The 16,770-nt window shown below is 58.3% G+C and overlaps 1 protein-coding gene across 3 annotated transcripts in view; it reads left to right on the top strand.

Annotated features, from left to right (window-relative positions):
- SHANK2 (SH3 and multiple ankyrin repeat domains 2) overlaps positions 1-16,770 on the top strand; it is a 451,364-nt gene that overhangs the window by 202,583 nt on the left and 232,011 nt on the right. For all 3 annotated transcript variants that reach the window (XM_032879738.1, XM_032879741.1, XM_032879740.1), the window contains one exon: positions 4,583-4,696. In XM_032879738.1, coding sequence (XP_032735629.1) covers positions 4,583-4,696 — 114 coding nt within the window. The remainder of the gene's footprint in view (positions 1-4,582; positions 4,697-16,770) is intronic.

The following is a 16,770-nucleotide window of genomic DNA, read 5'->3' as shown; positions in this document are numbered from 1 at the left end:
GTTCGAACTCTGGAGTTTCCACATGTCGTTTTACGTAGACTTCCAGTTACCTGTCGGGGTTTCTCGCTCGCTGAAGGCACGTGCTGTGTTAGGTCCCTGGCTCAGCCGAGGTCCCCGTCTGCAGTCCAAGGTCACGGTCACCTTGGGCTGGGCTTGCTTGGTGTCCTCCCCGCTCCTGAGAAGGGGCTCCCTCCGGCCGGGTCTTCGTGTGTCTGGTGATCTTCTGTCGCGTCGTGGACGTTAGGCAGGTCAAGGCGTGGGCATTTCTTCGGCGGGTTCCCTGGGTGACCACTCCGGGCCAGCCCAGATCGGGAGCTCAGCTGAGCTGCTCCACATCTGTTCTGCGCATGGTCAGTCGGGGATGGGCAAGGCTGCGGCCCCTCTCGGGCTCCTTCCCGTGTGGGGACACCCCCCAGTCTCTGGGGTGCGTGCTTTCCTGGCTTCGTATTTCTGGTTTTCAGGCAGCTCACACTGAGGGTTTCCCCACGGGCCCCTCGCTCCCCCCGCAGCCCTGCCTTGTGGATGGGGTGCGGGCTCCCGGCCGTGGAGAGGGGCTTGCTGGTCCGGCTCCCCTCCCGCTGGCCCCCAGGTGTCCCACCAGGCTGGGCTGCCTCTGCTCACCTTCCGGCACCTTCTGCACCGCACCTGCAAGAATAAGTGCCCACACCGTCCTGTGCATTTCTCTGCGATATTCTTGTCGCCTGTCGCGTTATTAACGTTCAAGGCATACACGCAGAAAGTCGCACCACCTGCCCTTTTACATTTTAGTCCCAGAACACATCGCAAGGTAGACTTTCTCCCCTGTGCGTGGGCAGTTTCCGTTGTCGCCTCAACAAGGACGCGGCGTGTGCAGGCCGGTGGCTGGCGGCTCCGTGGTCCCGTGCGGGGCTCCGGGCTGGGCTGGTAGATGCCTGTGGAGCCTGCCCAGGGACACCAGCAGCCGTTCACACCTGGGGGCTCCACACACACGAAGGCGGAGGCTTCCATCCGTGAGTGCCTGCTGTCTACCACACCTGTCCGTGAGTGCCTGCTGTTTACCAGGCATGTCGTGAGTGCCTGCTGTCTACCACACATGCAGCTGATACTCACGTACAGTTTTCTGTGAACCTCGTGGCTCCTGTGGGCCAAAGTTGCTGGTTTGCTCGGGGGTCATCACAGAGTCCCCTCAGTCTGGGTGGCTTGACCACGGGATTCCCTGTCTGCCGGTCCTGCAGGCTGAGGCCCGAGGTGCAGGCTTCACAGCCGCGCTCTCCCTGGGTCTTCACAGGGTCATCCCTCCGTGTGTGTCTCTGTCCCAGCCCCCTCTTCTTGTAAGGACCCTGGTCCTATGGGATCAGGGCCCCCCCAGTGACCTCACCTCTTTAATGACCCCAGCTGCAAATAGAGCCCTGTTCTGAGGGCCTCGGGGCCGGGCACCGCCCTAGGAATTTGGGGCATGGGTCAGCCCAAACCCCTTCTGCAGACAAGGTAAATCTGGGGATGACCTCCCAGGCTCCCACAGCAGGTGACCGGGGGGCTGAGGCTCCAGATCGAGGTCGTCTGGACTCCGAACCCACGGAGGCCCCCACCCCCGCCTTGTCTGTCCCGGCCCTCTGCAGGCCGCCCGCTGCCGGCCTTACCCGGCGGTGCCCGTGTTTGTGGTCTCAACACGTCTCGGAGGGACAAGAGGCAGACTTACTGTCTCCACAGTGTGTTCCTGCCTGGACAGCTGGTGACAGCCAGCCGTGCACTGTGTTCTGGAAGGAGGAGGTCATCCGTTCCCCCAGCTCCCTCTCCAGGGTATTGGGTGCACCCCAAGCAGTGCTGGAGCCACGTCAGGGGGCAGGAGCTTGGCCCCAGGGATGACGCGAGGGCTCCCCACATCCTGGCTCCGGTCCCTGGGAAGTGGGGCACCATCTCCTGGGCTGGAGGGCTCCCATATCTGAAGGAGACTCAGTGGAGGGGGGTCAGCAATAAGCCTTTGGCAGCCTTTTTCACAGGAGCTGAGGGCCAATGCCTCTTCTGGGGAAGGTGTTTCAAGTAGGGCACCAACAGTGTCCGCTGCACAGGGGCCATGGGAAAGGGACAGATGAGCGAGGGCCCAGTCCCACAGCCCCTCATTGCTGGCACTCAAACTCCCAGTGTGGGGTCCTTCAAGGCTGTGCTCAATGCCCCCTACTTCAGCTGACTTGTCCTGTGGGAGCTGCTGACTGAGGAGCATTGGATGGCCTGCAGGTCTGGCTTGCACAAGGAAGCATCCAGAAGGTGGGAAGGGTCGTCTCCACGTTGATAGTGAGATGCAGCCTGGTGCATCTCCTTCCCTCCCGGCCCTGCTGTGCGGCCCCTGGCGTCCTGGCTGGCAGCTCTCAGAGACAGGTAGCTGGAGGTGAGCCAAGGGTGCTGTCTCAAAGGATGCACAGCAGAGGCAGGAGGCCTGGCTGCCTGGCTGGCAGGGCCAGGAGATCTGGGAGGATTTCCAGAGAAACCCAACTGCCCCCTTCCAGGGGAGTGCAGTTCTGCAGAGAACCCCCAGCCCCCTGGCTGGGCCCTGACTCTCCCCGTATTCCTATCTTCGCGGCTCAGCTGTGGAGGGGAGGTCTTCATATTTCCAGGGATCCACTGAGCCCGTACCCCGGGAAAGCATATCTCGTTACCCCTCTCCCCACAGGCGGGTTCCCGGGCACAGGGGTGTGCCTGTTCTGATCCCCCTTGTGACACTCACGTGGAGGAAAGCCCAGGATGGCTTCAAATTCAAACGGCCTGCTGGGGGCTTGGAGCAGAATGGGGAACCAAGGCTGTCCAGGCCCACAGGGAGGTCCCTCCTCAGCGACCCAGGCAGAGGCAGGGCGGAGCTTGGCAGAGTGGGCGGAGCTTGGCAGAGTGGGCGGGGCTGGTACAGTGATGGCTCCTCCCAAGCCTGGGGCGAGATCGCCAATGTCCGAGGCAGGGCCCTGTGTCTCTGGAGGGGAGAGGCCCTGCGTAGTGGCCAGTTAGTGGACAGCTGGACGGGCATCTCCTCCAACCACGTGGCTTCAGCTGTGGCCTCAGAGCCCGTGGACTGTTCGTACTCGGGGTACGAAATGTCTGCGTTTTAGTGCCTTCAGTCAGTTTATGGGTGAGCCCAGCCCAGCTGCCCTGCGCTTAGAGGGAACACGTTCCTGCCTGCACATGGTGGGTGGACAGTAACCCCAGTGTGCGAGCCCGCTGTGTGGCCGGGGGTCGCAGCTCCCTAAGGGCGGAGGCCCGTCCTGCCGACCGCCTAAAACGTAGTCACATGTTGCAGACAGGACCCGAGTCATGCCCGCGGCCCCTCGTGTGTGCCCTGCTCCCCCTCCTCCTCCAGGAGAGCCTCCAGCGAGCGCTCGCTCCCAGGGTGACGCCGGCCCGGCAGGCAGGGCCCCTCAGCCTCCCCCTCTCCCACCAACATCGGAATAACAGAACACACTCAGAAGCGTGAGTCGGTGCCCGTCAGACACGAGCGCGCGCTGTCTTACCTGCCTCCCCGGCAGACGGGCAGTCCGGAGAGAAGCTGTGAGGGGGATGGAGCGCCGCACGGGGTTATAGGGCTCTGCCTCACGCACGGTAGCACCGCGAACAGGACCCGCTCTGACCCGCAAGGGGGCCGAGGCAGGGGGTCCGAGAAGCTTCCCTGCGTGTCACGGACACGGACGTGTGGCTTCTGCCTGTCCAGCACATGGGCTGGTGCCCAGCCTCCCGTTGCTGCCAGACAGCGCTCCGTCCGCGGTGACCCTCTCCGGTCTGGATTCTCTGGGGAGCCTGCGTGCATCCCCCGACCTGGGCCGCTTGGGGTATAAGGGGCAGCGTCCGTTTTTGGAGGAAGCGCGCGAGAGATGTCTTCCTGTTTCTACCGTGCAGAGTGGCCCCGTGGACGGGCCCTCTACCCCCGTCTCTGAGGGGAGGGGTCTCCGATGCTCCCCGTCTGCACCGACCGTCAGAGGCCCTCAGTGGCGGGTCAGCTCGTCACAGGTGCAGGGCTCCCACTGCCCCCCTCTCTCCCGCGCTCCTGCCTCGAGGCCAGACAGAACACGGGGTCGGCACACAGCCTCTCTCTGCTCTTCCGTCTCCTGCTGGGAACTGTCTTTTCCCAAACTGGTTTCAAAGATCAGGCAGACCCTTGGACCTCTTCCCCAGCTGGGCAAGGGCACACGTGTGACCTCATTGTTCCTTCCATCCTTGGAGGTCGTGACCTGTTCCACCGCTTTGATACAGGACGTGATTGACGCTGGCGACTTGCAGTTCCCCTCCGCCGTCTCAGCCAGGACACCAGGAGTGGGGACAGAGTAGTTGCAGGACTTGTGGGGCCAGATAATGATGCTGGGAGACCAACGCTTACAAGCTCAGGGGAAGAGACACCTGGGGACCCCAGCGTCCATGCCCTCGGCCCCGTCCTCTCCGAGGGACACTGTATGGGTCCCCTCGTCCACAGCTGAGGGAGGTGTAGACGGCCAGCAGACAGACCAGAGCCGCTGGCTGTGCAGGCTGGAGGGACGGCACTGGCCCTGTCCTCTCTCTGTCCCCTCTTCGCGCTCACCCCCAGATCCCTTGAGCCTGCCTGCTAACGGTTTCCCCCTCTCGTTTCCAGTTCTGAGCATTGGCGAAGGAGGCTTCTGGGAAGGCAGCGCCCGCGGCCACATCGGGTGGTTCCCGGCCGAGTGCGTAGAGGAGGTGATGTGCAGGCCCAAGGACAGCCAGGCAGGTAAGGTGGCTCAGCGTGCGCCGCGTCTCCACGGCCCTTGGGCCCAGGTGGCCTGCCAACAGAGAGAGGCCGCCGTTCAAAGCAAGGACTTCTTTCTGTCATCAAAACGGGTTGATTCGATTCCTCTGGGCTTTGTCCAAACCAGAAATAGGTTGCAAGACGGTGCGGAAGCTTTTAGTTACGGGGCTGCTCAGTACACGTTCCAGAAAACTTGGATCGTTTGCTGTAGCCATCGGGGAAGGGCTCTCGCAGGTCAACGGAACCTGGAAGGCCGGTTCTCAATCTTTCATACCGAGGTCGCACGTGGGCAGCTCGTGAGCACCAGAAGGGCCCCGCCCCGGCCGTGCCCTCCGTTAAAACCACACGCCCTGACGTGTTTCTGAACGCCGCCCCAGAGCAGTTGGCATTCACGAAGGAAAACGGCTTCCGCGTCTCTCGGAACTCCAAATATAGCCTTTGCTGAAAACCGCTTTGAAATTGATTGCCAAAAGATTGGGTTGATTAAAATGTTAAGAGGAGATCGTTCATATACAGCGGACTGGGGAGGAAGCGCGGCTCTCGGGGAACATCAAGCGTCGACTGTCTTGCAGGGAGAGCGGCTCCGCGTGGGCACTCTGCATCGGGTACAACCCCAGACCCCCAGAGCACATGTTGGAGGCAGCCACCCTCAGTCTGCGGCTGGTGGCTTTGTTGTGTCTGCTTGTGCAGGCTCGTGGTCCCTGCCCCGTGGGCCCGCACCGCTGGGAGACGAGGTGTTCTGAGGACGCGTGCTCGGAAAGCGCGGTGGGCGCCCCGTGCCTGGCTGGCTTGGCAGACTCTGCCTCAGGGGTGCTCAGTTGGTTCCTCTCCGAGAACCTGATTTCAGACGGGGTGTCCCCGTGTGCCAGGCTACCCACTGTTCAGGAGAGGGAACCCGTGATGCTCCCTGCGTGGTGGGGGGTGTCGAGGTAAGAGGCATCCTAAACTTAGGTTGAAAGGGAAGGCTGGGATGTATCCTATGGGGAAGGGGCTGGGCTGGTCCGTGGGCAGCAGGCAGGTGGGAGCTTTCCTGGGCGTGGTGGTGCATGTCCTGAGCCCCAGGACGAGCCAGACCTCCTGGCCCTCCAGGGCCTGCTGCCCCTGGCCCACCCGTGGCCTCTTGGGCCGGCGGCACGCCCGGCCCCACTGGTCTGCGAAGGGTAAGACGAGAGCTGTGAGCGCGACGCCCCGTCCAGGCCGCTGGGCACCGCCTTCCGCCCTCTCGTCCTTCTGCCCTCTCCTGCCCCACAGCTTCGGTGCCATTGGTCTCCCAGCACACGTTCCTTCCTTGGAAAGACTTAGGCACTGCTGGCCGGGGCAGCCCAGGATGGCCACATGTGCAGGTCACCTGGGCCCTGCTGCTCCCTGCGTCCTCCAGGAAATCGCAGCTTCCTGTAGAGAGGGAGCTGAAGGCCAGGGCCCGTGGCGCCCCCTCCTACCCTCCCCTGCGGGCACGTACCCCCGACGCAGGCACGACATCCGCAGGGCAGGTGGACACGGTGCTGCTCGGCTCGTCCAGGCTGACGGTCCCCTCCGGAGGAGCTCCCGGGGGGCAGTGGCGTGTGTGTGTCCATCCTGGGACAGCTGTCGGGTGTGACGTTCCTAGAAGGATGCTCCTTGCTCCTTGCAACCCTCTGCAGAATGTCGTCCTTTTGATAACCTGGGACTTGCCACCCAGGCTGCTGTTCAACATTCGTGGGGCTCCAGCCAATTCTGGGGGCTGGCTGTGTGTGTCTTGGGGGACTTGAGAACATGTAGGCTGGTCCCTGACCCCAAACGACCATGCCAGACCCTCTGGAATGTGGCACTCACCGCCGCCACCCTGCGCAGCGTAGCTTTGTGCTGCCCATAAGGATCATGGGAGATGGAGCTCCTCGAGCTGTCCCAAGTGGCTACAGAATGGCTTCAGCATCCCAAATGCATTATCTTGTGGTCCTAAGGTCAGAAGTCTGGTGTGGGTCTCACAGGTTCCCGTGTCAGCCGGGCTGTGGTCCTTTCTGGAAGCTCTGGGGGAGAGTGCATGTCCTTGTTGTCTCCGGGCTCTGGATGCTGCAACGTGCTTGGCTCGTGGTCCCTCCCGCCAACTTGAGAACGGGGCCGGGCCCCTTACGCTGCACGTCTCTGACCCCCTCTCGCTTCTTCCCTGTGGGTTAGGACGCGTGTGGTCAGCCTGGGCCCACCTGGATAGGCCAGCGGAAGGCAAGCTGATTTGCAGCCTCATTCCCTTTCTCCGTGTGAGGTCACTGTTCCCAGGTGCTGGGCATTACGACGTATCTTTGCGGGGGGGGGCGGGATCCTCTGTCCGCCAGGGAGGGTAAATTATGAGCCCTGCTAGGAGGTAGGCACGGGTCAGGGGAGGCGGCATCCCGCAAGCCTGGGATGGCGGGCGGTGGCGTGGCAGGGAGCGGACTCGGACCTGGATTTCAGGGTAGAGATGGTTCTGGAGCGGCTCCTGCCAGGCTCGCTTCCTTGGGCTTTCTCAGAGGGGCTGGGCTTAGAGATTGCTTTTGTCGCCGCGTGACTTACCTGCACAGCTAAGGGCACAGGTCAGGGTATTTGGCAGACGTACACCCCCGTGTCTCCGAGCACACTCGGGCAGGCGTCCTGACCCCGCAAGTTCTGTCAGGGTGCTTCCTGGCCACGCCGCCTTCCCGCGGCTCTGGCAGCGGAGGCCGGTGTGACTGACTGACTCGCTCAAACGCACACCCCCTGCAGCCAGCACTCCTGGGCCTCGAGCGCCCATCACCCGCCATGCTGCCGTAAGCGCCAGCGATCTGTCTGTATTTGTCCCCAAGGAGTGTTCTGTCACATGTGTATGCCCAGCAGACCTCGACTCACGCTCCCACCAATGGCATTGGGGTCGCTCCTTGATTTGGGATCATGGGAAGGTTTCTGTACAAGCCTGTCCGTGGACGTGGTTTCATCTGTCGTGGGGAAGTGGCTGGGAGCACGTTGCGAGGTCGCAGGACAGGAGTGCGTCTCACTTTAGAGGAAACATCCAGACAGCCGTCCCAGCTGCTGGGTCTCCTGGGGCTGCCATGGCCCCACGTCCTGGCCCACATCTGCTATCACGGGTCCCTTAAGGGGCGGCCGCCATGTGGATGTGGCGGGAATTGTGCTGAAGGCGTCCTCCAGTGGTGGGGGGCATCGTGGCACGCGGCTTCCGTGTGCTGCTCCCCAAGGTCAGCGTCTTTCTAAGGATCTGGGCACATCTCTGTCCACCTTTAGTTGGGCCGCTTCTCTTGCCGCTCCTGGATCTGGGGTTTCCTCATGTGTTCTGCTGTCCACACTGGATACATGTGACAGGTACTTCCCGGATCCTGGGACTTGACCTTTTGTTTCCAACTGTGTCTTAAAGGAGTAGAGAGTTTTTTAAAATTTTAAACCAAGTCCCACTCCCTTATTTTTTTTTTTTTCACGATCAGCATTTTTTTGGTTAAAAAATGCTCCATTTTTAAGCAGACCTGGAATATACGTAGAATCTGGAGATGGTACAACAGACGTGCTACGTGTTTGCATCCAGCGCGCTGGGTCTGCACCAGGTCAGCCCAGTGTGGGCTGCACACGTTCCCTTTGTCTGGGGAGCCCCACGTCTCTGTGTTGTAAAGTGAGTGTTTAGCCGGCAAATCCCAGTCTCGTGCATTAAATGAAAGAGGTGAACTATTCGAGGAACCCCCAGCACACGGGGGCAGCTCAGGGCACCTTGTGTCTGAGCACAGCCGATTTCCTGTCCCATGATGACGAACGTCAGGGACCACGGGTAGCCCCCGCAGAATGACGTGCAGGGCCCGGGTCGCTGGCTGGTTCATGGATACACGTTGGGCTCAGTGGCGCGGAAAGGTTGGGAGCTGGGTCTTCAGTGCAGGAAGCCCTTGCTCTTCCAAACCTCCGTCTCATCTCTTAGGACCGTGTGTTTCTGAGGACCTCACCGTTTCCAACAGGCTTTCCTTCCTGGTCGCTTGTCCTCCTGGGGAGTAGGGAGGACAGGAACCATACTCCCCGACCTACACAGACACCCGCGTGTCAGCACCCAGGAGCGCACCGGGCTGGGCTATGACCTATTCTTTGGAATCCTAACGCCATGCATAGTGTCACCCTGGCAGAGAGCAGGCATGGTCCTGGGATCATGTGCGTGTCCCTCTCCTGAGCTCCCAGTGCGCAGGCTTCTTCTGGGTGGGGCTTTGCCGTGGCTGTATTAGGTTGGGTGAGGTCAGCCACTATAACTTACGAGCCTGTAACTTCGGCGGCGTCCATCCTGCTGTGTCCTCCCCATTCTCAAGGGCTTTCGGGGCCTCTGGCTTAGAAGGGACACACACCACTGCCTCTCTGTTCCCAGTGTCAAGGACATTATCGTGGGACGTGGACACCACAGGGCTTGGCCTTGTGGTTTCCGGCTAGGAGCCACCACTGGCGACTGACCCCTCGGGAAAATAGAGACAGAAGGACGTGGACTTGGGCACAGATACGTGTACGTTTGAAAAGATCCATGTGAAGGAAATGGCTTAGGCGATTGTGGGGGCTGGCAAGTCTGAGATCCACAGGGCAGGCTCAGGCTGCAGTCGTGAGGCAGAATTTCCTCTTTGAGAAGCCTCAACTGATTGGGAGAGGCCCACCCACACTGTCCAGGAGAATCTCTGCTCAGTCAGTTGGCTGTAGGGGCCGTGGGCCATGTCTGCTGAACACCTTCATGGCAATGCCTGGACGGGTGCCCGACAGTAGCTGGGTGCCTGGTCTGGTCAGGTTGACACCTAAAACCGGCCGTCACTAAGACCGACCCATACCACGGATGGAGAGAGGGACGGTGGCCGCCTCTGCTTCCCATCGTGTCCCTATCTGTAAATCCAGGCTGCCAGGTTAGACGGTGGCTTGGTCCTTTCTCTGTAGGATTCTGCACACCAGCCATGACAGGGCATGTCCCCAAAGGCAGATCTCAGGTAAGAAACAGATAAAGTACATCCAGACTCATCACGCGGAGCCTTTCGATGAGTCAGTTCACAGAGAGCGAACGCAGGTACGTGCAGTTTTTGGTGACCGCTCATGTGTAAGCAGAAGCTGTGCCACGGGGGTCCCCGTTTGAGAAAATGACAAAACCAAGTCACTGCCAAGCACATGGTGTCTTAGCTGCCGAAGTAGAGGCCCGGACGGTCTGAAGATCCTCATCCGCTTAGCATAAGATGACAAGGTGGCGTGAACAGCCACTGTCCCCAGCATCCAGAGACAGCCAGACTCTTGTCACGTGAAGGCCACAGAGCTGGGTGGCCCAGACCTCATGTGCAAGACAGCACACTCTTAACTCCTGGTGCGTCCCTGTGGCCCGAGCTGGTCTGCTGCTGGGATCCCTGTGCGTTCTCTGGGTGGCCACGTTCCCCTCACCCAGCATATCTTGAGGCTGTGCTGATGCCCGTCACAGCCGTACACTGCAGGGCCAGGCAGCACTACTCCAGCCTTTCCAGAGCACACGTCCTGACCCCTGTCCCCTCGAGCATCCCCTCAACCTCGCCTCTCCACTTAGCATTAGCAGATGATGCGCATGACCTTCACGGTACACAGGAGGTGGGGACGTGGTCGCGTCTCTAGGTGAGGGTCGGAGATTGGAAGTGACCTGCTCAGAGCAGCACATTGACTAAGTGGCCACGCCAGGATGTCAGCGTAGGTCCGTCCAAGCTGACCTTCATCCACCAGGCTGGGTGTCCCCAGAGGATCCGCCATCTCTGAGATGTTGAGGCCTAGTGGTCGTGGATGGTGGGAAAGCTGGTGGTTGTGATGGTCATGGTAGTGATGCCAGTTGGGCTGGTGATGGTGGTGGTATTGATGGTGGTGATATGGGTGTTGGTGTTATGGGTGATGGTGGTGATGTTGCTGACAGTGGTGGTGGTGGTGATGGTGGATACGGGTGTTGGTAGTGTTGGTGTTGTTGCTGCCGGTGGTGTTGGCATTGGCGTTGGTGGTGATGGTGGATACGGGTGTTGGTAGTGTTGGTGTTGTTGCTGCCGGTGGTGTTGGCATTGGTGTTGGTGGTGATGTTGGATATGGCTGTTGATGGTGTTGGTGATGTTCCTGATGGTGGTAGCAATGAGGATAATGGTGAGGCAGATGATGGTCCTCAGATCTGATGGCCTAGCTTGATGAATTCTACTGCTCTGGCCACAGATGGAATGTGCTCACTTATCCTAGCCTGCCCAGCCTCACCTTCCTTACTGGGAAGCTCCTAGATTGCTTCTTCCAATTCCTAAAATCTCACTTCTTTCCTCAAGTTCTCCTCTTTGTGCAGACACATAAACAGTGGGTGCCGTTGAGAAGAATCACTTCGCCCCTGTATGTCTTGGTCCTCAGTCTGGTGCTTGCATGATCTTTGTGTTTCTAATTTTTTTGCATGAAATACAATCAACACAGAGAGGCGCTCACAAACCATGATGTGTCACTTAGCAAATGGCTATAAAACAGCAGCCCCGCCCCGCGTGACTCTCATCCCTGAAGCCCCCACGCGGCCCGTGGCAACAGAACCGTCCCTCCCCACTGCTCAGCCCACCATGCTTGCGTGTCATTCACTTCCTTCCTTTGTGACCGTTCTGCTTGCTTGCTTTTTGTCCCTAAGCAACATAACCTAGTTTGGGCCAATTTTGAACCATGTATAAGTGGAATCAGACTGTGTGTGTGGTGTATTGTGTTTGGCTTCTCTCCTAACATCTGTCTTAGATGTCTGGATTGTGTAAGTGGCTCAGGGTACCCATTTCACTCTTAGGTCATTCATTGGGTTTTGTCCATCTGTCCTGCCATGGGGGGCCACCTGGGTTGCCTACAGCCCAGGGCTGTCACGGGCAGTGTTGCTGCGGTCCCTGTCCCTTGGTGTAAACATACTTGTTCTGCTTTTTCTCATACCCCAGGATGGGTGGTGGTCAGGTCTGGGTGTGTCCTCTGTCTTTCTGGATCCTTCAGCTATGTCCTAAGTGTGTGTATCAGTCTGTGCGTGCTGCTGTGACAAGTAGCACAGAGAGGGCAGCTCAACCAGCAGACGTTTATTTCTCCTGGTGCCAGAGGCTAGAAGTCTGAGGTCGAGGTACCAGCATCGTTGGCCTCCCGGCTTGCAGACAAGCCATCTGCTCACTGTACCCACACATGGTCAAGTTCTCCAGTGTCTTTCCTTATAAGGGCATTAATCCCATCATGGGGTCCCCACCCTCATGACATCCATGGACCCAAATTACCTCCCAAATGCCCCTCCTCCAGATACCATCCCGCTGGGGATAGGGCTTTGACAAATGCATGGGGGAGCACGAACATTTAGTCCCTGGCAGTGCTATGTCCACATCTCACCAGCATGCGCTACTGGCAGACCATTTCCCACTGTGGGTCTTATGCCCGTGCTACATCAACACAGGACTTCAGTTTGTGTTCCTCCCATGACTTCCGAGTGTCAAAACTTTTTTGTGTGTTTAATTGCTGTTTATTTTCATTTTTTGGTCAAGTGTCAGTTTAGGTCTTTTGCCCATTTTTCTGTAGTGTAGTTTGTTTCTTATTGATTTGTGGTCACTCTTTATATATTACATAAGAAAGCCATTCTCAGCAACGTACATTCACCACATCTGTTCCCAGACTGTGGCCAGGCTTTTCCCTGGGAGGCCGGAGACCCTTGCACATGGCTCTTATGGTCACCAGTCTTTTCCTTACCCTGGAAGAAGCAGGCATGGGCTCAGGGCAGCCTGCAGATAGCACGCCAATTTGACTGTGACCCATAACCCCCTTTCCACCTTATTTAATGGGAACACATCTTCTGTCTCTGGGAGGGGGTGCTGGCTTCCCATTTTAAATGGTGACTAGAAGAGCTTCTTGTAGAAATAAACGTATAGGGTCGACCATCTTTGGAAAACCCAGCCCTGCTACTTTGGGGTAGCTTAGCTGTGACCCTTTGCCCACACAATTCCCTTAACTCCGTTAACCTAACTTAACCTAGTTTAAAAGCCCAGGTCACACAAAGGACTTCAGGGTGACTGGTTGGACAGATTTCACACGTGCATGCTGGGGTTGGGTATCATGGACTATCTGGGCTTGGCCCCTGCCAGAGGTCCATCACTGAACACTGTGACACCAGTCCTGCACCAGCCCCTGGATGGGACATTTCTCGTCTCCAAAGTAGTCCCCCAGGCTAAGTGTCCCCATTCCTATTTTGTACAAAAGGGAACATGGGCCCAGAGACATTGAGCAATGTGTCCAGAGTCACCCAGCCTATGAGTTTCGGAGCAGGATCTCTCCTACTTTAGCAACCTGTGGGTCACTTGGAGGAGGGAACATTCCCACATTAAAAAAAAAAACACCCAATTATTAAAAACTGAAATTGTCTATGAGAACGTGAACCATTAAGGCAGAACGGTTTTGCTCTTAAAAAAAAGCAAGGGTCATTTTTAGGGCATCACCAAAATGGAAGCACAGAATAAAAAGTTCCTCTAAGACTTGAGGTGCCCCCAGGAAAACTTGGGGTCTCTAGTCTCAGTTTGAGAAAATCCAGATTTAGGGTTCAAGTGTCTTTCTGTTGGAGAAGAAAGTCTAGACTCCTGGTTGCTGAGAATCCCATACCTGGCTTGAGGCAGAGCCGGTGTGGAAACCTGATTTTGAATGTCTAACCCAGGGCTTCTCCTTGTCCCATCCCGGCTCGGGGATGCTCTGTTCTTTATCACTTTTTTAAGTGGAGGTGACAAAACCCCAGAGCTCCCTCCAACACCGTCTTCCCCCAAAAAGGGAATTAATATCTCAACATAATTGAAAAGCCCAGGGTCTGGCTTCAGGCATGGCTAAATCCAGGTGTTCAAATGATGTCCCCCAGGAGCCTTCTCTCTGTCTTCAGGCACTGATTCCCTCCTCTCTGACAGCTGTGTCCTTTGGGCAGGTAACTTGTCAGCATGATCCCTGAGAGCTCCGGGCTTAGTCCTTCTGAGTCCAAGTACAGCACAGAGAGATTATGTCTTTCCTGTCTGTTTGACGGGCTTCAGGGATTGGCCCTGATTGGGTGACCTGGGTCATGGATAGGTGCACCCCAGAACCCGTTGCTAGAACTGGGGGAGGAGTGTGCTTGGGAAGTCTGACTGGCTGCACCTGGGACAGGTCAGAGTGGGCAGATGGTCTGCCAAGGACAGGTGGGGTGCTGTGACCAGCAGAAGGAGGGGGGCAGTGGTACATCTGGGGACATCTAGAGACACCCCTCCAGGAGGGAGGCCCAAACATCTGGGCTCTTAGAACAGAAGAGGAGGCCACTGCCATGACCTGCTCTCCCCCAGCCGGGAACACTTCCCCGGGAGACACAGAAGGGGCGGGAGCTGCCCCCCCAGTGCTCTGGCGGCTCCCAGTTAGGGCCAGCAGGACAGGAGCTAGTGGAGTCCCGGTATTAAACAGAAGCCCCATTTGTCACAGTCCTAGGAAGCCTCTTCAAGACATCACCACAGGCGCGGTTGGTTCTTCCAAAATAGAACGTATCTGGTTATCTTTAGAACATTTAAAAATACAGGCAAGTGGCTTATTAACACAGTTGTAATCTAAAATATTAATAAGCACGAAAGAGCCAGCCTCCAAAGGAGTCACGGGCTGTTCCCTAGTGGAGCATGAAACAAATACAAGGACTCGTCCTCCGCTAATGATTATGTGTTTGTTAAACAACCACGGCCGAACCACGCAGGCTTCCCCCTTCATCTTGCTTTTACGCCATTTTATTAAAAGACACTTGGAGCCTAGCCTTTTCGGTGCGTGCTGTGGTCTCTGAGCAGCCGCCCTGTGTTTCAAATACCAGTTTCCACGTTCAGCCTCGCCCCCGAAATAGAGTTCTGCCAGGTCTGTCTGTGGCTTCAGTCGCTGGCATCGCTCTGCGTCCCGGGCACACCCTCCCCTCCCAGCAGTGGCTGTGGTGGCTGCCTGCCTAGGTTACCATGGCAACCCAGTGACGCCGGTACCAGCCCCGCGCTCCTTCCCCACGTGCCTCATGCTGCTGCAGGATGTGTGTCTGCAGCTCCTTGCAAAAAGTCACCTTGCTCAGCCGTTGCTCTGGGCGGGGGCCATCCCTGTCTGGACGGTCGTGGGCAGGAAGGAGGTTTCTGCCGTCCTGCCAGGTTGGCCGTGGCAAACTGACAGGGGGAGCTTGAACAGCGAGACGTTTCTTTCTCCTGGTTCTGGGTCCTGGAAGTCCTTGGTCCAGGTGTCCCCGGGTGGGTTGCCGGTGAGGACTCCTCCTGGCTTGCAGGTGGCCATGTGTCCTCACATGGCTTCCCGCTGTGAACCTCTCCCTATATCCCTTTCCCTTCTCAGAAGGGCACCGGTCCTTTGGGATTAGGGCCCCACTCATGACCTCATGTAACCTCACTTAACCTTAACTGCATTCTGGAAGGTCCACATGTGCAGTCACCTTGGAGTTAGGGCTCCAACATAGGGGTTTTGGGGAGGGGGACGGAATTCAGTTCACGGCATGATGAACAGCGACAGCCGTGAACCAAAGCCCTGTCCCCTCTGGGGCTACCTGGTGTACGCTTCCCGCCACGCAGCCCCAGCCCCCACCCCCGCGGGCACCACTGCATTGTCTGAGTTGAGCACCATGGCTCTTTCCTCTGTCCTGAGGCTCCCATCTGACCAGGCTGCATGCTGATCCCCCAGCACCCAGAGGTCTCTTTGAGTCCCCTGTTCTGGAAACGGGGCCCAGAGCCAGGTCCACGGAATAGACCAATGTCAGAGTCCACGGCTCTGATTTAAGGCCGTGAGCCTAGAGCCAGAGCGTCCCCATCACCTTGCTGCTGTGTGGCCTTGGGCAGCTGGCTTGGCCTCTCCGACCTCTAGTTCGCACTCTGTGAGAGGGCAGTGGCAACAGTGTGTTTACCGCAGCATGGGCGGAGGGGGTGGTGAGCCCGTGGCGGAAAGCTCCGGGCACGGTCTGGCTCGCAGGCATGCTCACTAGACACTGGCTCTTGGGTCGCTGTCATCTGAGGGTGCCCATGGAACGTGGCTCCAGCCCTGCCCCGTGAAGCCAGGATGTGTGGGTGGGACCTGTGTGTTTCAGCGGCTTTCCAGGCTTTCCACATGGGGTGTTAGATGAGCTGGGATCTGAGCTCTGAGACGGAACAGGTTTAATTGGTGCAAATGGTGTGAGCCAAGGGGGTGGAAGGCGAAGGCTTGTAAGTTATGTGTACATATGTGTGCGTGAGGCGAGTTGATCGCTGTGTGGTGCCCTCTGCAAGGGAAGGAAAGGATACAGCAGCTTCCCCCGATGTTCCCCACACCTAGCATGGCACCTGGAATCGAAGAGGTGCCGAGAGACTGCTTGCTGGATGGGTGGATGGAAGGACAGATGATGGCTGATGGATGATGATGATGGGTGGGTGGGTGGGTGGGTAGCCTGTGGGGGGGAGGGGGGATGATGGGTGGGCACACGGGTGGATGGAGCAGTGGGCGGGTGGGTGGATGGGGATGATGGACGTCTGCGTGGGCGGGTGGGTAGACGGGTGGATGGAGGACTGGGCGGGTGGGGGCACGGTTGTACTTTGCGTGGGGTGACTGTAGACACCCGTTCTACCTCATTCGCAGCTCACCCTCAGTCCGGTCGTCTTTAAACCTCCCATCTTTAAACCTCCCCGACACGGAGATTTCCTCAACACTATGGAGTGTAAACATCAGGGAAGGCAGGGGCTACTATGAGACCCAGGAAAATGCCAGCATTGTTGGCGTCTCAGGCCAGTTCAGAGAGAAGTTCCCTTCAGCCAACGGGGTGTGTAGTGACCTCAGGCTCTGCCTGCCTCTCTGGGCATCCTCCTCGGGGAGGGTGTCTGACCCATCCTCCTCACCCATCCCCTGAACAGTATGGGCTCTTGGGGGCCCGGGAAGACGGATGTCGTGCCCTTTAAGTGGTAGAGTGAATGAGCTGCTCCCACTGCAGGCAGGCGGCTGCTGACCGTCCATCTGTTAGACCAATGAGGACAGCCCTGCGGCCTCCCCCTCGACACCTGGGCACCCAGTCTGAGGACGGCTCGCCAGAGCCAGGAGCCCCCCTCTGCCAGGGCTCAGTGGTAACCAAGGGCCGTCCCCCCTAC

Source organism: Lontra canadensis, unplaced genomic scaffold (assembly GCF_010015895.1).
Source record: "Lontra canadensis isolate GAN:19392208 unplaced genomic scaffold, GSC_riverotter_1.0 scaffold66, whole genome shotgun sequence".
Classification (NCBI taxonomy): domain Eukaryota; kingdom Metazoa; phylum Chordata; class Mammalia; order Carnivora; family Mustelidae; genus Lontra; species Lontra canadensis.
This window is presented reverse-complemented; position numbering and strand designations above follow the sequence as displayed.